The sequence below is a fragment of the Ictalurus punctatus genome, chromosome 7, assembly GCF_001660625.3.
Source record: "Ictalurus punctatus breed USDA103 chromosome 7, Coco_2.0, whole genome shotgun sequence".
NCBI lineage: Eukaryota > Metazoa > Chordata > Actinopteri > Siluriformes > Ictaluridae > Ictalurus > Ictalurus punctatus.
In genome coordinates, this window is record NC_030422.2 from 24,334,267 (window position 1) to 24,353,492 (window position 19,226).

General features: G+C 37.2%; 2 protein-coding genes and 1 long non-coding RNA gene across 5 annotated transcripts in view; 1 reads left to right on the forward strand and 2 right to left on the reverse strand.

Annotated features, from left to right (window-relative positions):
* Positions 1 to 1,743: 1,743 nt before the first annotated feature.
* Positions 1,744 to 11,921, reverse strand: LOC108267939 (butyrophilin subfamily 1 member A1). Its single transcript, XM_017472527.3, has 7 exons — positions 11,837 to 11,921; positions 9,867 to 10,220; positions 8,023 to 8,301; positions 7,764 to 7,871; positions 7,460 to 7,486; positions 4,598 to 4,624; positions 1,744 to 4,503 (listed from the first exon to the last, which is right to left on the reverse strand). Exons 1-7 carry the CDS (start codon positions 11,919 to 11,921, stop codon positions 3,959 to 3,961), a joined length of 1,425 nt encoding a protein of 474 aa, XP_017328016.1. The 3' UTR covers positions 1,744 to 3,958.
* LOC128633128 (uncharacterized) lies at positions 10,227 to 11,767 on the forward strand. The gene is made up of 2 exons (XR_008396779.1): positions 10,227 to 10,759; positions 10,869 to 11,767. It is a non-coding gene; the product is annotated as an uncharacterized LOC128633128 (long non-coding RNA).
* The window catches only part of btr09 (bloodthirsty-related gene family, member 9), a 50,363-nt gene continuing 42,811 nt past the window's right edge, over positions 11,675 to 19,226 (reverse strand). For all 3 annotated transcript variants that reach the window (XM_047156470.2, XM_047156474.2, XM_053681934.1), the window contains 3 exons: positions 17,945 to 17,971; positions 16,238 to 16,264; positions 11,675 to 14,510 (listed from right to left, as the gene is read on the reverse strand). In XM_047156470.2, the coding sequence (XP_047012426.1) occupies positions 13,963 to 14,510; positions 16,238 to 16,264; positions 17,945 to 17,971 (602 nt within the window). In that variant the 3' untranslated portion in view covers positions 11,675 to 13,962. The remainder of the gene's footprint in view (positions 14,511 to 16,237; positions 16,265 to 17,944; positions 17,972 to 19,226) is intronic.

Below are 19,226 nucleotides of genomic sequence, written 5' to 3' on the forward strand. Positions count from 1 at the left end.
CATGGGGAAAATAAAAGTACAGCCTCTTTCAGTTCTATGTTTTTTTTTTATCAGGGCCTAAATAACAATAGTGTGGTCCTCACCAGATAAATAACCTCAGGTGACAACAAAAACAACAGATTTCAATATGTAACTTAAAAAAAAAATTAAATTAGTTTTTAAAAAATTATTAATTAATTAATTAATTAATTAATTAATTATTATTATTATTATTATTATTATTATTATTATTATAGTTTTTTTTAACCAAAATTTAAACCAACATTCAGGTCGGAAAAAAATAATGCACCCTATAATTCAGTAACATCTACAACCATATCTTGACAACATATTGAAATCTGGTTCATTTTTTGTTGTAACCTGAAGTTATTTGTTTGATTATTATGGGTAACATGGATCAAGAGTAAGTAGTCCTTATGCACATGTTGTGCCAGTTTGTTTTCCTTCTCCTCCACCTTAATTCATTTGAACACTAGTTGGTTTAAAAAATGCGGTCCAGTGGTCTGAGAAATGTAAAAAAATAATTTGCTACAGAGGTGGATATCATTCACCACTATTATCAAAATGACTGTATTTGTTATTGAGTTCTTATATTAGCCTGTGGAATATTTCAGAAATAAAATGTCAATGGCTGCAATAAATACCCAAATTATTATATTACACAAATAATAAGCATAAAATTTGAATAGTTTGATTATGTTTTGGAGAGGGTCTATGAAAAGTATGGAAAAAAGAAAAATTATTATTATTATTATTATTATTATTACATTTAAAGAGGTTTCTAGCTGTGAAAATACCCTCTTAAAAACATTCTTCCTGCTGAGTCTGTTTTTGGAGAAAAGTATTCCTTTACCATTAACTTGCCAAATGAAACAACGGACCATATAATTATTGAAATACATAGAATTACTGCATATAACTTTACACTTCTCTATGTAAACATTATGCATTCATGTCTATGCCAAGTGTCCCTGAATTTTCAAGATTAATCCAGAACTTGAAGCTTAGCTTACTTGATTTGTGTTCAAGTAACACATCCATTAAACAGTAGCGCCCATCAGTAACTTACCTTAGTATGTTTGTTTGGTGTCCCAGAATGCAACAGTAAGTAGTAGTAGTGAAACCTTTAGCCCAAGGAACCGTCAAAGATTTCTGTAATTCAAATCAGTTTCACTTTCGTTTCACTAAAAATGTTACAACAGTTCCCCCTATCGGTCCCTCTGATGAGTGAAAGATAAAAATACGTCACGTGTGTGATGGTGTATCATTTCAGCATTACCGAAGACAAACTTTGCATACAAGTGCTGTTGAAATCTTGAATCTGATTGGTCAGAAGGCGTTAATTCATTTTCTGTAACAGCAAGGGCTGCTATCAGGGCTATAGTAGTTCCAGCTGCAATTAAAATCACACATTTAAATGAATGCAATACTACTACTACTTATACTAATAATAATGAAATCCTAAGTTATCATTCCTTGGTTATGATTTAGGGACTTGTATGGTGGAAGTGCTAGATAATCAAATAATAATATTTAACAAACAAAAAGTAGTATCTTTGGTATGGTTAAGTGTTCTGTAATGAGATGTTTATATAGGCTTAACATTTAGGGATAGAGTCTGTGAAACAACCAGTGTGGAGTCTGAAACAACCTCTGTGCCCTGTGAGAGAATATTCTCCAAAGGAGAATTCCCAGAAAAAAATCATTTCCAACTTGATCGAAACTCATCCATTTGCTCATTAAGACAAACTAAGTTTATTTAATAAAACTATAAACAGTAAAACTATCACACTTTATTTAGACTAGATATAAAAGAAAATAGTTAAAATGTAACGTATTGAGCTACATATACTAGACAAATTCATTTCAGGATATTACACACTAATGAAAACATATGAAGGTGATTTCAGTTGCAGGTCTTTTGTTTCGGTTTTCCAGATGACCAACAGATGTCACTAGTGTGCGCTTTTCCCAGTGTTTCAGTGGTTCAATTGATCCAAAGCTTTAGAAAACCTTTAGTTCTTCCATCGCTCCTTAGTAGTGCTGAAATACTTAAGGGTTTAAAAATCCAGCATAAATTGTACAAGATCTGGCATATCTGTATGTAATTTAGAATATTAGAAACAATAGAAATCATGGGTGTAACCACACATTCTTTGGGGGGGTCATGCCCCCCAAATGTTGAAGAAATAACAATCTGTCCCCCCAACATACAGTACAAACTATTTTCTATATGTCCCCCTTTAATGAACTCTGCCAACGGATCTGTCTTTTCTTCATCTATTGTATTTATTTATGTACATTCATTTTTAATATATTTCTGTTTGTTAAGGAAAATAGGTGTGTGCTCCCCTCCAATTGTACACTTGTTTGCACCCATACTCAACACAGGTTGGTTGGTATATTTTAGCAGCTCAGTCTGTAAGAAATGGAGACAGCAGCCAAGTGTAGGAAAGTGCAGCAGAACATACAACTTTTTTTCAGACAGTAAGTAACTAGATACCTAAATAGTAGGTAACATTAGCTTAGTATAGAGGGCATCAAACCATGACTTGGTTTGTTCTTAAGAACCTCAATTAACTGTTGATATTTGCACACCCACAAAGTAGGCTAGGCTACGTCAGTTCCAATTTTTGACCATTAACGTTACATTCACTTGCATATCCTCCCGCCGAGTTTGTTGTGAACCCTCACATTGTGACAGACTGTTATAAATGCGAGTGAAAGTGAGGAAAGTTGCACAGCATTATTATAAGGACAACTAAGTGATTTTACAAATATAAGGCTCAACATAATGCTGAGATGTGCTAATTTGGCAATGAGAGATATGGATCTAACGTCTGAGTTGTGGCCATATTGTAGTTATCCATTCAGAACTAGTTATAGCAGTTTGTCTTTAGAATTAAGAACAGAAAACTCCAGTACCCTTTTACATAGCTAACGTTTCAGGTTACCAATATATATATATATATATATATATATATATATATATATATATATATATATATATATATATATATATATATATATATATATATTGTTGTACAGTTGGTACACTTATTACAAAGCAAGCTAAACTAAAACTAAATTTAAAAAGATCATCTAAGTCAGTCATTGCATTGAGTCAAATAATGGTACCTGGTCACAATGCAGGCAGCACAGCATTGCTTGGAAGCGTCCTTGGGGAAATTGTATTTACAACATATATAGTGTTGAATTTAGTTTCATAGGTAGCCATCCTTTCTGAGTTTGTTTAAAAGTCATGATTGCGTGTTTAAATCTTAGTGTGTGTAGTTTGCCTGCACACATCTTAGCTCGCCTCTACTTGGTGTAGTGGGTTTCATGGTAGGTTATGGAGCAGAGAATACATCTGCCCACAGGACAGCCATAGCACGCTACAATTTCCCCATGCTGTGGGAGCTTCTATCACTCACAAATCATGTGAATTCAAACGTTAACTGTAATCCTAAAACTATGTTCTAAATATGCAAATTTCCATGATCAAACTTTGGATGGGGATGGGGGGGGTGAAAAATACATATTAAAGGTACAAAATATGTGTGTGTTTCGTTGTCATTTCAAATGACAAGGAAAGGTACAGTTTTGTTCTGTTTTCTTCTGTATCCGGGGCAGAGGTCTGAGTGTAACAGGGAAAGCGATCAGGCCAGAACTGGAGCAGGTGTAAAAGCCATTTACTGATTAATTTAAAGATATAAATTAGAACAAGTATAGATCCTGATAAAATGTATTCATTAAAAATATATACAGGTGTTTGGGACACCTAGCAATATGTTTTTATACATTACAGTTATATCCTATGTTGAACTTCAGTAGCAAAAGGCAATTGTGTGAATGTGAATGTGGTTAAGGTTCTGGGCTACTGATCTCAAGGTTAAATTTGAAATCTCAGCTGCACCAAGCTGTCTCAGTTTGGCCACTTGAGCAATTCCCTTTAAGCCTAAAGTGCAAAGTCACTTTGGATAATCAGTGGAATTGAATTTAGACCTTTTTTGTTATTACAAGGACTGAAGAAAGGATATAGTTTCTGAGTGAAAGACTGGCCAGTGAAAGAGTAGATATGAGACCTTGCCATCACATCATAAAAGGAGACCAGACCCTCCTCATAATCCACAAACACCCCCACCTTCTCCACATTCTCTCTCAGTGTGAGGGGGACAGAGGGACCGGCACAAGCCTTATACTGATTCCCCTTCCTCAGTACCACAGCCCAGAATCCATTCTGAGGAGTCAGTGTAATCTTCCCCTTCCTGTTAATGGACTCTGTGGCCACTCCAAGATCCCACTTAGTTTTCCCTCTGACCTGCACCTCATAATAAAATCTCCCTGAAGAGAAACTTTGCTTCCCTAGTACACACGAGCTGTAATCAAACCTCTGTGGGGTATCAGGGAGATCCTGTTTTGTGTCTTCATGTGTGACTTGTTTTCTATCATTAGACAGGATGAGTTTGGGACTTGCTGTATCAGGATCCAGAGTCACATCCACTGAAAGGCAAATATTTTTTGTAAAGAATGTAAAGTAACTCATGTAGATCAACAACATGCTTTTCAGTGCAAAAGGCCAAAAAGACATCCTTACCTGCATATTTAATTTTCTTTTCAAACTCTAAAAACAGAAATAATTTGTTCAATCAAATTTTTGTGGTAAAAGTATTAAATAAAATTAGATCAACATGACTAACTTACACACACACACACACACACACACACACACACACACACACACACACACACACACATTACATTTTTGTTGATTCTTGTGGTTGTCAAGTATAAAATGTTAAATGGCACATCAAACTGGTAGCGTTGCAAGCATCTCACAAAACAGCAACTAAAGTAATAATATATAATAATATATGTTATATATAGATATAAAACAGAATATATAATACTAGAATATTAGTCACAAAATATAAATGGTGAGAGAGCTGATATTAGAATTGCCATACATACAAAATCTTTAAATAGATCTATACAAAACTGTCACTGTATATGTCCTTGTACACAGTGACATGTACCTTTAAAAAAATATTTTTTTGCATATGATACAGTATCTCACAAAAGTGAGTACACATCTCATATTTTTGTAAATATTTGATTATATCTTTTCATGTGACAACACTGAAGAAATGACGATTTTCTACAATGTAAAGTAGTGAGTGTACAGCTTGTGTAACAGTGTAAATTTGCTGTCCCCTAAAAATAACTCAACACACAGCCATTAATGTCTAAACCACTGGCAACAAAAGTGAGTACACCCCTAAGTGAAAATGTCCAAATTGAGCACCAAGTGTCAGTATTTTGTGTGGCCACCATAATTTTCCAGCACTGCCTTAACCCTCTTGGGCATGGAGTTCACCAGAGCTTCACAGGTTGCCACTGGAGTCCTCTTCCACTCCTCCATGACGACATCACGGAGCTGGTGGATGTTAGAGACCTTGTGCTCCTCCACCTTCTGTTTGAGGATGCCCCACAGATGCTCAATAGGGTTTAGGTCTGGAGACATGCTTGGCCAGTCCATCACCTTCACCCTTAGCTTCTTTAGCAAGGCAGTGGTCGTCTTGGAGGTGTGTTTGGGGTTATTATCATGCTGGAATACTGCATACTGATCATGCTCAGCTTCACTATGTCACAGTACATGTTGGCATTCATGGTTCCCTCAATGAACTGTAGCTCCCCGGTGCCTTCAGCACTCATGCAGCCCCAGACCATGACACTCCCACCACCATGCTTGACTGTAAGAAAGACACACTTGTCTTTGTACTCCTAACCTGGTTGCCACCACACGCTTGACACCATCTGAACCAAATGAGTTTATCTTGGTCTCATCAGACCACAGGACATGGTTCCAGTAATCCATGTCCTTAGTCTGTTTGTCTTCAGCAAACTGTTTGTGGGCTTTGTTGTGCATCATATTTAGAAGAGGCTTCCTTCTGGGACGACAGCCATGCAGACAAATTTGATGCAGTGTGTGGCGTATGGTCTGAGCACTGACAGGCTGACCCCCCACCACTTCAACCTCTGCAGCTATGCTGGCAGCACTCATACGTCTATTTCCCAAAGACAACCTCTGGCTATGACGCTGAGCACATGTACTCAACTTCTTTGGTCGACCATGGCGAGGCCTGTTCTGAGTGGAACCTGTCCTGTTAAACCGCTGTATGGTCTTGGCCACCGTGCTGCAGCTCAGTGTCAGGGTCTTGGCAATCTTCTTATAGCCTAGGCCATCTTTATGTAGAACAACAATTCTTTTTTTCAGATCCTCAGAGAGTTCTTTGCCATGACGTGCCATGTTGAACTTCCAGTGACCAGTATGAGGGAGTGTGAGAGCGATGACACCAAATTTAACACACCTGCTCCCCATTCACACCTGAGACCTTGTAACGCTAACAAGTCACATGACACTGGGTAGGGAAATGTCTAATTGGGCCCAATTTTGACACTTTTCACTTAGGGGTGTACTCACTTTTGTTGCCAGTGGTTTAGACATTAATGGCTGTGTGTTGAGTTATTTTGAGGGGACAGCAAATTTACACTGTTACACAAGCTGTACACTCACTACTTTACATTGTAGTAAAGTGTCATTTCTTCACTGTTGTCACATGAAAAGTTATAATCAAATATTTACAAAAATGTGAGTGGTGTACTCACTTTTGTGAGATACTGTATCTTTTTTTAAATACATTTTTGACCAATTTCATGAATTGCAACAATAATTGTGGAGGAGAAAAGTCTCTAACAGGCAATACAAAGTAATGCCATACTGACTTAAAGCAATTAAATGTTAATATTGGACTTAGAACAGACCACATCAACAAGGACATTTAAGATTTAGTATAGTGTGTTTATATATGGTTCTATACCTAGAAAGATGTTATTGTAGGAAAACATTGTAGTCAACTGAAACCCTTTCTATTTTAAATCCATTTAATATGCATGATATTAAGAAGTTGGATCTCATTCTTGTCCAAACATGCACAGCTATGTATCAGTATTGCTAGCCATGATTAACTGTCATGGGAAATTCTCCCAAAGGAAATTGTAGGAAAGAAATTTAAGCATGCATGGAGAAGCCTGGACTCTGGACTCAGTGCTCAGTAACTGTGACTATACTTGATGGACAATCTAACTAAATGATAAAAAAGGCCAATTATAAAGAATTAGAAATGTAAACTAAAGGGTGACTAAAGTGTGGTCTTTTAAGAAAAGTTATAGTTTTCAGTCAAGAGTTTTTCCCTGAATCTCTGAAAACAGACAAAACCAAACTGTTAATATCAAGGGCAAACAATGGTACATAAAGAAATAAGTCTTTCAGATTATTAAACACTGAACTAGGGAGCCTTTTCTGACTTGTCATTGGCTCTGAACATTTTAAGTGCAATTTTATTGGATTGTATAAGGTGTGAGTGTTTTTTCTGGTGCTTGAAAAATGAAAATGTACCTTGCTTTTCCATTATTCTCAGAGTTACTAAAAAGAAAAACAATGATTAATTTATTTTGAAAGCATTAAGCTGACACCATAAAAATATTAAAAGAAATGTCACCACATTTCAGTGCTTTATAATTAAGCATATAACATAACAGAATTAAACATACTAATATGATGTTTAGTTTATAATTTAGTCAGATGTTCCACAGCTCTAAAATCTGCAACTCTAAAAGGACTGGAAGTTAATCTACCAATAATAAAAACAAACAAACAAAAAAATCACTATTGTTGGTCTTTGACACAATAAAGACATTACCTGTCTTTTGATAGACACATGTAATGGTTAAAATGAATCCAGCTGTAGTTATCAACCCTAAAATTATAATACTGATGACAACGCCCTTCCACGCTTCAAATACTTCACCTGAAATACAAGAAATGCAATTTAAAAGTATTCATCCTCTGTAACTTTCTTTGATTTGTTTTATTTATGCTAGACATTATGTTTATAGAAATGTTGATGGTTAAGGATTATTACTAATGACTTAAATGCAAAGTGTGAAATAGGCACTTACTATTAATGTTGACCTCTGTCTCCATCATGTGATGTTTCTGTAGAAGTCTGCAGTAAAACTTGTTGGAGTCGCTATAATCATAAACAGTGATGTGGCGTTTCACACTGAAGCCCTCAGTGTCTCTGTGTATCTGTGTATCTTCAGCAGGCAGAGGGTCTCCTTCTCTGTTCATCCACAGAACCTCAGGTTCAGGGTTCCAGCCTCTGGACTCACACACTAGATTAATCCCACCTGAATGATCATAACTCTCCATCGTGATCACTGGATGGCTTCCCAGAACTACAATAATCATCAACAACAGGTATTACAAGGTATTCTTCTGATACATGACAGCGTTAGAAGCTATAGATGACACTATACATTCCTTTTATATTTTATCCTCCAGTTGACATTATAGCAACACTGTAATCTGTAATTACAGAACACTTACAGTTCATACAGTAAGTGTTCTGGCCAGAGGAGAATAACCAGCCAAGCCACATTCGTCATTCATCATCACAGATATATAATGTAGTGTTGTAGCCAAACATGGCCTGAATGCCTTGCCACATACACCATGTCATTTGTGTTAAGTAAGTTCGGCAAGAAAACTCCAGGGAACGATGGCCATGAACAACAGTGTTTAAAAGCATCATACCTGAATGGCCACCATGTAACTTTGTGGTAAAGATCACCACATGTAGGCGACAATACCAAAAACACTCAAATCACAAACCCAAAATGTAATCCAAAACAAGGTCAAAGTACAGCAGGGTCAAAAGATATCAGAGTTAGCATCCAAATCAAGGGACTCGTCAAGGGCAAAAACATGGCAAGACAAGGCAAGATAAAATTTGTAATACAGCCCAGCACCTACAAGAATGACAGGCAAACTGCAAGGCTTCACAACTAGAAAAAAAATACATGTGATTTTTATAGCGGTCATATAGGTTGTTACGCTTCCCCCGGTGGATGGCGCTGCGGCGTCGAAGCGCGAAGACTGCTGCAGAGCGCGCGTGCACGAAACTCGGACATATGGACACGCGCGGCTCGTTTGTTTAGATTTACTTCCTGTTCAGGTATTGGCTTATGTTCGAGGGTGTGTCTTTATTTCCCCAGGTGTCTATGCTTTAGTTTAATTTTGTTGGTTAAACATATAGGTAATGCATAGGATAAGTGAATGAGTGGTTCAAATTCAACACTTCAATTCATTAGACTGTTTAAAAACAAGGTTATTAGGCCTATTTCTAGATATTTTTTTCAGCTCAAGCTTAAAATGTTCTCATTCTATTGACAGATAATTTTACTAATTTCAAGTGTTTATTAATAGAAAGAATTGAACTTATCTGGCAGTAGAATAACATTTTTAAGATTGAATCATGTCTAGAAATTGGCTTCTTTTGTTTTTTTGCAGTGTCTCTTGTAATGACACTGTTATAGCACTAAGTCTGTTAATGTTGATTTTACACAAAGGGCAACGAATCCTGGCATTATTTGATTGTTTCTCCCTGCTTTAACACACCCTGTTCAACACAGGCAGGGCTGTAAATTAGCTGATGATCTGAATCAGGTGTGTTCAGAGCAGGGAAAACTGTAGAATGTGCAGGACAGGATACTCAATGTCTAGGCTTGGGAACCTGTGGTCTAGTGCTTAAAGACAGTTTATAAGTGATGAAATCTATAAATGGTCAGTTGTAATGCAGAGATTAGATTATGAATTATCTTCCATTCAAACTTTAATAAGAAGACAAGTACTTTTCATTCAAGCGTTGTAAACATATTTCCACCACATGCAGAATAAATCTAAAAATTGTTCTGAACTGAGTTCTCAGGGAATAAACTTTGAACAAAGCAATAAATCTTACCTTCGACAGTGACATGAACAGTGATGTCATCATACCATGAGTTTTCCTCCTCAACAAGACACTTGTATTTTCCTTCATCAGAGACTTGGAGAGATGAGAGTTTGAGTGAAGCGTTGCCTTTCTGTAGCTCCTGTTTAAATAGTGAAGTTCTTCCTCTGTAGGACTGAGCCTGCTTTTCATATTTGTCTTCATGATCTTTATAGAGATGCACTAATGAGTCTTCTACATCTAGTCTGAACCACTCCACTCTCATGTGCACAGCGCTGGTGTTGGGTTTTATAAAACAGGGAAGAACCAGATCTTCACCAGCTACGGCAACAAGAGGAGCTTCTGGACCAACCACCTCTAATCTCTCTGTATTGTGAAAAAAGACATCAGATTGTCATGATTCCCCCTTGAAGCAGCGTGCTCTAAGCGCGAATGCGTGAGCACCTGCTTTTCCGTTGTTGACCGTAATGACATCTGGACACGTGTGTTTTGTTTATGTTTCTGTCATGTCTCCTCCCTGTTCTGTCATTGGCTGGGATTTCACGTGGGTCTGTATTGCTCTCAGCTGCTAGCGGCTTAGACGCTGATCATGTCCGCATATATACCGCGCTGCTCCCAGCACACGACGCGGAAGATTAATACCATAGAGTTAGATGAGTTAGATTAGTTCGTAGCGTAGTCATAGTCACGGTCCATGTTTAGTTTAGTTTAGTTTAGTTTAGTTTAGTTTAGTTTAGTTTAGTTTAGTTTAGTTTAGTTTAGTTTAATAGTCATAGTCCCTGTCCATGTTTAGAGTCAGTTCGCGCTGGATTATCCGCTTCCAGTCCCTCGTCATAGTTCGTTTCTTGTTTTGTTTATCGACCCTGTTTTCCGTGACCACGACCTAGATTCCTGCCTTGCCCCTTGTATGCCTGTTTGCCAATCGCCTGACCTCTTGCATGTTTATGGATTACGTTTTGGATTTGTCTGCCTGTTTCTCTTTCTAATAAACAACTGTTCATCCTGCACTTGCAGGACGTCGCTCCGCTTTCGTGCTCCGCTGAGGACTTCGCTCAGTCTGCCAGCCCTGCTATGAACGTCCGCTCCGCTTCCCTGCGCCGCCAAGAACACCGTGCAGTTTCCTGGCTCTGCTTGGGACATTCAGCCCAGGGGGCCAATTAAGTGGGATGACTCATGGCACTCCGGGAGAAGTGCCTTTGGGGGGGTTCTGTCATGATTCCCCCTTGAAGCAGCGTGCTCTAAGCGCGAATGCGCAAGCACCTGTTTTTTCGTTGTTGACCGTAATTACATCTGGACACGTATGTTTTGTTTATGTTTCCGTCATGTCTCCTCCCTGTTCTGTCATTGACTGGGATTTCACGTGGGTCTGTATTGCTCTCAGCTGCTAGCAGTTTAGACGCTGATCATGTCCGCATACCACGCGCCTCCCAGCACACAACGCGGAAGATTAATACCATAGAGTTAGATTAGTTCGTAGCGTAGTCATAGTCACGGTCCATGTTTAGAGTTAGTTCTCGCTGGATTATCCGCTTCCAGTCCCTCGTCAAAGTTCGTTTCTTGTTTTATTTATCGACCCTGTTTTCCGTGACCACGACCTAGATTCCTGCCTTGCCCCATGCATGCCTGTTTGCCAATCGCCTGACCTCTTGCATGTTTATGGATTACGTTTTGGATTTGTCTGCCTGTCTCTCTTTCAAATAAACAACTGTTCATCCTGCACTTGCATCCGTCCTATCTCTGCTCCGTCACGATTCATGACACAGATATATTACATTATAATAATGTGTATCTGTAATAATTATACACAAATCTAACATGGCTAGAATATGTAAAGATTTATTTACACAAATTGATTGTTTTGTAGAAAACATGAAATACATGAAGACTAATAAAGGTGAACATTAATAAAAAAATATGTACATGGAGCAAGAGTGCATGCATATACACACAAACACACACAAACACAAAAGGTGGATTTCTACCTGCTTGAGATTCCATAAAGCTGAAGAGAAGCAGTAGAGACATACACAGGAACATCATCCCTGTTCTGTAATTGTTACAGTACATTTCACAAACTAAATGCCATATAAAGCTCTTCTCATGAAATTCACTTGTGTATCATACAACATGCTGCAACATATTTAACATAAAGTATTAAAGTCCTTTCTCGGTACCTTCAAGGTTTAAATCCGCATTCCTTTTACTTTGTCCAGAGGTAGGGAAACCAGTCAAACTAGTTGAACACACACACACACCCCTTCTATTCTGCCATCCTGTTTCAGTCTGCACTAGAGCTTAAAACCACTGTATTTTATTGATTATTTTTTCTTTATACTTTTAAATTGTCACTTAGTCTGTTCGGTTGTATCTATACAGACATTAGCTGAACTTCATACATTTTATTGATCATATTAAATTCTGCAGTAAAACTCCATGTGAACTGTAAATGATCTTTGTCATCATTACAAATCAAATATGAATAAAGTTCCACAATCATAGGGTGGGTTGCACCATTTAGAATTAAATTAAGCACAGTTCAGTGCTAATCTAGGATTTGTTGATCTGGGATTTATTTTAAATTGTATTTTGTGTTGCACCATTTAATTTTAAAAACTGATTAACAAATTGGGTATTAGAATTAAAATCTCCATTTATGAGTAATTTTCTCCACCACAATGGATTCGCCATTGACAACATTGTGTCAGCGCATGTGGATTTCATGAGCCAATTCTCCAGTGTAAATAAACAGCAACACTGTAACTCTTTCACTACCACTTGAGTGACTACAATGTACTCGTAAAAGTAAAGGTACTTGAAACTTTAAAATAAAATTCAACTGCCGTTATTAACCGCTCATTCAAATAACTGAAACAGGCCGAGAAAATGGCGCGTTGCATTAGAAACTCAAATTTTACAAGCCGTGAAATTTTTTTTATCATATCAATTAATGGAGCAATATGGAACAAAATTGAAGACAAAAGGACATAGCTTCACAATTAAAAAGAAATTAGACGCCTGGGTCCAGCTAGCCACTGATTAAAGACAAGCGAGATGTTAATAATCTGAAAGCCTGCTGATAAAATCTCAAAGTGAAAGTGAAAAAAGATGCAGCACATGAGAGAAGGGACAAATAATTAACTGCACTTAAAGCGTTCGTAAAAAAAACAAAAAAACAAACAAAAAACCCCCCCAAACTGTATACGGTACCATAACGAAGACGAACTGTATGTTGATACGTGAGATTCTCTAGGGACGTCGGACGGCGTGGCGCGGTGACGTAATGACGCGGGCTGTTAATCTAATTATGTTCTATAACATGTAAAACGGGAACATGACAGGAGTATTCTAAAAGCGACTCATGTAAACACCTTAATCACAATATTATCTTAATCAGAGTAAAGTCAATAATTAGATTACTGCTGTCCATGTAAAAGCATCAGAGATGGAGCAGCTCTGGCTGCATTTTGGTCACTTCCATGTCTAATTGCAGGTTCAATTGTTTGGTTTAATCTAATCACACGTTTCCTTGCTGAATGGGTACTTGTTTGAAAATTCAGCACCATCATAAAACTCAACAGGGTTGAGACGGTGCCTTATTTTTCTGTGAGGAACTCTGTCATTTTCTCCAATCCACAAATAAGTGCTGCCATTTTGACAATTTAAACCTCCTCAACAGCAAGTTTAAATTTAATCCCTAACTGAAATTTAAATCTGAGTTTAAAGTGATGGAGCAACAAGATTATAGTTAATCCTTGTTTTATTGTAAAATTAAATCCAGGATTAAAGTGATGGTTTAAATGTAAACCTACTTACTTTTAAACAAGGTTTAAAGTTGGTTGCAACAGAATTATTAGATAAAGCTTGATTTAATCCAGATTATGCTTAAACCTTATTGGTGTAACCCACCCACACTGTGTACAAAAAACATAAGAATTAAAATGATTTGTTTATGCAAAAAAAAAACAAAAACAAACAAAAAACAGGTATTTAAATAAACTGTACAGCAATTTAAAAGGGAATATATATTTTTTTAATTTACCAGAAAAAGTAAAATATCAACTTTTAATTCTCACCATTTAATAGATGATTGAATCTGTGAGGTGAAAATTCATTCAGTGTTAATTACAGGAGAGATGATCAGTGGTCCTGAATTTTTACCTCCTTCATTTACACAAGGACTGAAGAATGGATAGAGTTTCTCAGTGAAAGACTGACCAGTGAAAGAGTAGATATGAGAGCTGGACTTCACATCATAAAAGGAGACCAGACCCTCCTCATAATCCACAAACACCCCCACCTTCTCCACCTTCTCTCTCAGTGTGAGGGGGACAGGGGGACCAGCAAGAGCCTTATACTGATTCTCATTCCTCAGCCACACAGTCCATAATCCATTCTGAGGAGTTGCTGTAATCTCCCCCTTCCTGTTAATGTTCTCTCTCACAACTCCTAATGTCCAGTCAGTTTTCCCTCTGACCTGCACCTCATAATAAAATCTCCCTGAGGAGAAACTCTGCTTTCCCAGAACACAGACACATTCATCGAACCTCTGTGGTGTATCAGGGAGATTCTGTTCTGTGTCTCCATCTGTCACTTGTTTTCCATCAGCAGACAGGATGAGACTTGGATGAGCTGTATCAGGATCCAGAGTCACATCCACTGAGAGAAACACACAGAGTGAGATGTGAGTTTGCAGGTAAAAAATATGAAATCATCATCAGTGGATCAGATTCATTAGGATTTATAAGAGGATTTGTAGAAGATTAAATAATGAAACATTTTAAATGATCTCTTGTAAAAAGAGAAAACTTGTACAGTTGATGGTAGGAGCCTGTCAAAGATGAGAAATATAAAATGTTTTCCTTCTGAAACTTTACTTTAGTAATTTATTTGTGTTTGTAATTTTTGTTCTTCAGGAAAAACATAGAGAGAGTCACAGAAGATGATTGAAAAACATTTGAGGAAAAACTTGATCCTGATGGACAAAATAAGTTCAGCGAGTCTCTAGTAATAAATATCTGGTAAGTTTGAGCTTTTAGAAGAAAAAGTCCATGATGGAGACAAACTGCATTTTTAAATTCTTTTTAACTGCATGATTATAAATCTCTCTGACTTCTTTATTCAGCACAACAACAACATTCACCTCTGACAGGCAAAGAGTTTTATACTCATCACTTTTCCACATACATGCTGTAACACATAATTCTTTCACAATAATACAGTATTTCCACACAATGTTTTACTAACATTATAATCTTTCATTTTTACAAGTGAACCTTGATAAAATGTCTGATCTCCACAGGATAAATGAGTCTGATCTATAATGAGTTGATGTTAATCTATTTCTCTCCTTCCTCTCTCCTCTCTCCTCTGAATGAATGAATAAAAAGTATAAACAGATATTAGGTGCTCCATTATAACTCCCTAATTCCCCCACACTCCCGCTGCAGACTCCGGATAAAGAAAGAACACAATAGTTATAAAACACTTTTCTTTATTAATCTGATTCAAATCCATGATTGCCTTCGCAGTGTTCTGTTGCTATAGTGATACAGGCGCTGTATGTTTATAATCTATGTTTATGTCAATCATACTATTTACTGTTTTGTTTTCTGGTGTTTTTCAACATCAAATTATCAGGATTGTTCAATAAGCATCAGGACGCCAGTGAATTTATTTACAGTCTGTACTTACTGTAGCTCTTTATTTTACTTACAGTTTACTCAAAATGACTTGTGAAAAAAAGATAGATATGAATTCAGTGAAATGTATGATGCGCTCGACAGGTGTGTATTGTTTCACCTGATAGAAAATTAACGTTATTATCAGATTTAATTTCTCCCATCGAGACTCCTACCAGAAAACAATCACTGCAAAATAAACAACTCAATAATTTACAAATGAATTAATAAACAAAGGCAAATCCCATGGAAAATGTTTCCGCTGTGTGAGCTCTTGGCAGCAATATTGTTTCCCCATTTACTCACTATGGCTATAAAAGAGAATAGAGAAAAGCATGTATATGTTTATACACTAGCTAATAGATTAAACTCATAAGTCAACTTACTACTTGTGTTTTTAAAATCTATCATTTCCTCATAATTTTAAGGATGGTAAATAATGTTTTTTTCTGTGCTGGATACTTTTATTTTGACATGGGTTTGAAATGACTGCCTTTGTATTTCCTTATCTGAATGTTTTTGTTATGACTTGTGTATGAGAGAGAGAGAGAGAGAGAGAGAGAGAGAGAGAGAGCGCGAGCTGCAGCTTTTATGTGAAAAAACAATAAGACAGATTTATTTTTCATTCCTGAGGTTAGACACACACACAAAATGTAATAAGTAGAGACTCTGATGTAACAGTATTGAAGATAAAACTGTTGTTACCTGTAAACTTCTTCTTCTTTATAAACTCTGTGAAACATGAATCAATATTTTATATGTAATAAGTAATTTATCAAAATACAATTAGATTCAACAAAAGATAAAAATAAATAATTAATATCTGAATCATATTTACACCACAGACCAAAAGTACAAACCAAATCCATCCACCCATTTTCTATACTGCTTATCCTACACAGGGTCGCAGGGAGCCTGGAGTCTATCCCCGGGATAGCGGGGCAAAAAGCAGGGGATGCCCTGGACAGGGGGCCACCCACTGCAGGGCACAATCACACACACTACAGACAATTTGGAAATGCCAGTCAGACCATAACGCATGTGTTTAGACTAGGGGAGGAAACCGGAGTACCCAGAGGAAACCCCTGAAGCGCAGAGAGAACACGTGCACACAGGGCAAAGGTGGGATTTGAACCCCCAACCCCGGAGATGTGAGGCAAGCGTGCTAATCACTAATTCCCCGTGTCTCCCACAAACCAAATAAAAAAAATAAATACATTTAAAACACCAGAAATATATACTGCTCCCCTCATAAAGGCTTTTTGTCATTTGCATCTGTTTTACATTTATACTCAAATATTTCACATGTGATTAAAGTGCACATCCTCAGATTTTAATAAAGTGTAAGTTTATATGTTTCTGAACATGTAGAAATTACAACACTTTACACACAGCCACAGAATTGAGATTCACAGGTGTTAGTGATGATTCAGGTGTGTTTAATTGCTTCATTAGTGCAGGTATGAGAGAGATTTCAGCATCTAGTCTTTATTCCAGGCTTTTGGTCACCTTTAGAGTCTTCTTTTACTGTTCGTCAACATGAGGACCAGAGTGCCGGTGAAAGTCAAGGACACATTATAAGGCTGAGAGACAAGAATAAAACAGAGACATCTGCCAAACTTTAGGGTTACAAAAATATCAACTGTGTGGAACATTATTAAGAAGAAAGAGAGAACGGGTGAGCTTAGTAACTATAAAGGGTCTGGTAGGCCAAAGAAGATCTCCACAGTTGATAACAGAAGATTCTCACCATAATGAAGAAAAATCCTAATACACCTGTCTGACAGATCAGAAACGCTCTTCAGGAGGCAGGTGGGGATTTGTCAGTGAATAATGTCTGCAGAAGACTTCATGAACAGAAATACAGAGGCTACACTGCAAGATGCAGACCACTAGTTCTCCACAAAAACAGGATGGACAGGATAGTTTACTAAAAAGTACATAAAGGAGCCTGCAGAGTTCTGGAAAAAGGTCTAGTGGACAGATAAGACCAAGATGAACTTGTATTAGAGCGATGGCAAGAGCAGAGTGTGGAGGTGAAAAAGGACTGCACAAGATCCAAAGCATACCACCTCATCTGTAAAACATGGTCCTGTACGACTGCCTCAGGTACTGGCTCACTCATCTTCATTGATAATGTAACTGCTGATGGCAGGAGCACAATGAATTCTGAGTGCTGTTATTTACACATGGTAAAACTCAGGGGTATAAAAAAATACTCATTATTAAAGAGTATGTGCACTTTAACCTTGTGTAAATAGTTTGAGTACAAATTTAAAATTGTGGAGTACAGAGGCAAATAAAAACTATATGCTTCATCCCAAACATTATGTATCTAATTTCTCTCCTCACAGTTCTTCACAAATCTGAAAAATAAAGTCCTTAAAGTGTCACAAACTCAGATGTAATTACCGTCTTCCACTCTCTGTCTCTGCAGCTCTAAAAAGAGAAAAAAGTTCATATTAGAGATTAAACATACTTGTAGGATAATGTTTAATACACTTATTATTTTCCATTGTATGAGTTGTGTATTGAATAAAACCAACAAGTTCACTTTATTTAACTTTGTTTCTATAATACATTTTATAGACAGTAGAAATGTGGTGTTTAACACATGCATGAGGTCATATGTATAATATTATATACACTATACGGATAAAAGTATGTGGACACCTGACCATCACACCTATATGAGCTTGTTGGAAATCTCATTCCAAAACCATGGGCATTAATATGGAGTTGGCATTGCACATAGTGATCTTAGGCTTGTGTGCAGCTGCTTGGCCATGGAAACCTATTTCATGAAGCTCCTGATGCACAGTTCTTGTGCTGATGTTGCTTCCATCTGCAGTTTGGATCTCTGTAGAGAGTGATGCAACAGAGGAAAGGTGATTTTTATGCATTACGAGCTTCAGCACTCAGCGGCCCTGTTCTGAGAGTTTGTGTGGACCAACACTTCATTGGCTGAGCTGTTGTTGCTCATAAACACTTCCATTTCACAATAACAGCACTTACTCCATGTCACTCGTGTCACTTGTAGTTTGTCTCTTGTGGGCGTGGAGCGAGTGCTGCTGCTGTTGTGTGTGGGTGTGTACCGTCCATTCAGCTCCAGTGAGAGTCATGACCAAAATGTAGCTTACAGCTCACAGTTAACTACAGTATATTATTTATTTCTTTAAAATGCACTTTGAATTGTAATGTTTTATTAAAGTGGAAAAAGTGTGAAAAATCTGTTGTTTGTTCATTACATAACGTATTCGTATTAGCTATTAGTAGCACAAGCTAACTGTACTAGCTATTTTTCTTTGTAATGTCTCAATACAGGTTTAATGAGAAGTCATATATGACGGGATACAATGAATCCATGGTTATGAGTTTTATGAGTTTTATGTATTTTTTTAAATTAAGCAGTACATGATACTACCTACTTTGCAGGTAGGAACTATATGTTGTTCCACACGCACCATACAATTAATTTCGAGGAACCATTTGAACCATCGTTTGGATTTAGCATGTCATTTACAATTATGGCATTTGGCAGACGCCCTTATCCAGAGCGGCTTACATTTATCTCATTCATACAGCTGAGCAGTTGAGGGTTAGTTAGTTGCTCAAGGGCCCAACAGTGGCAGTTTGATGGTGCTGGGGTTTGAACACATGACCTTCCAATCAGTATTCCAACGTCTTATCTACT

Coding starts and splice junctions, on each gene's coding strand:
- LOC108267939 (XM_017472527.3), bottom strand. CDS start 11,921: ATGTACTGTAACAATTACAGAACAGGGATGATGTTCCTGTGTATGTCT. Junction 8,302..9,866: donor TGTTCATGTCACTGTCGAAG/GTAAGATTTATT, acceptor TGATTATTGTAG/TTCTGGGAAGCCATCCAGTG. Junction 7,872..8,022: donor GACAGAGGTCAACATTAATA/GTAAGTGCCTAT, acceptor CTTGTATTTCAG/GTGAAGTATTTGAAGCGTGG.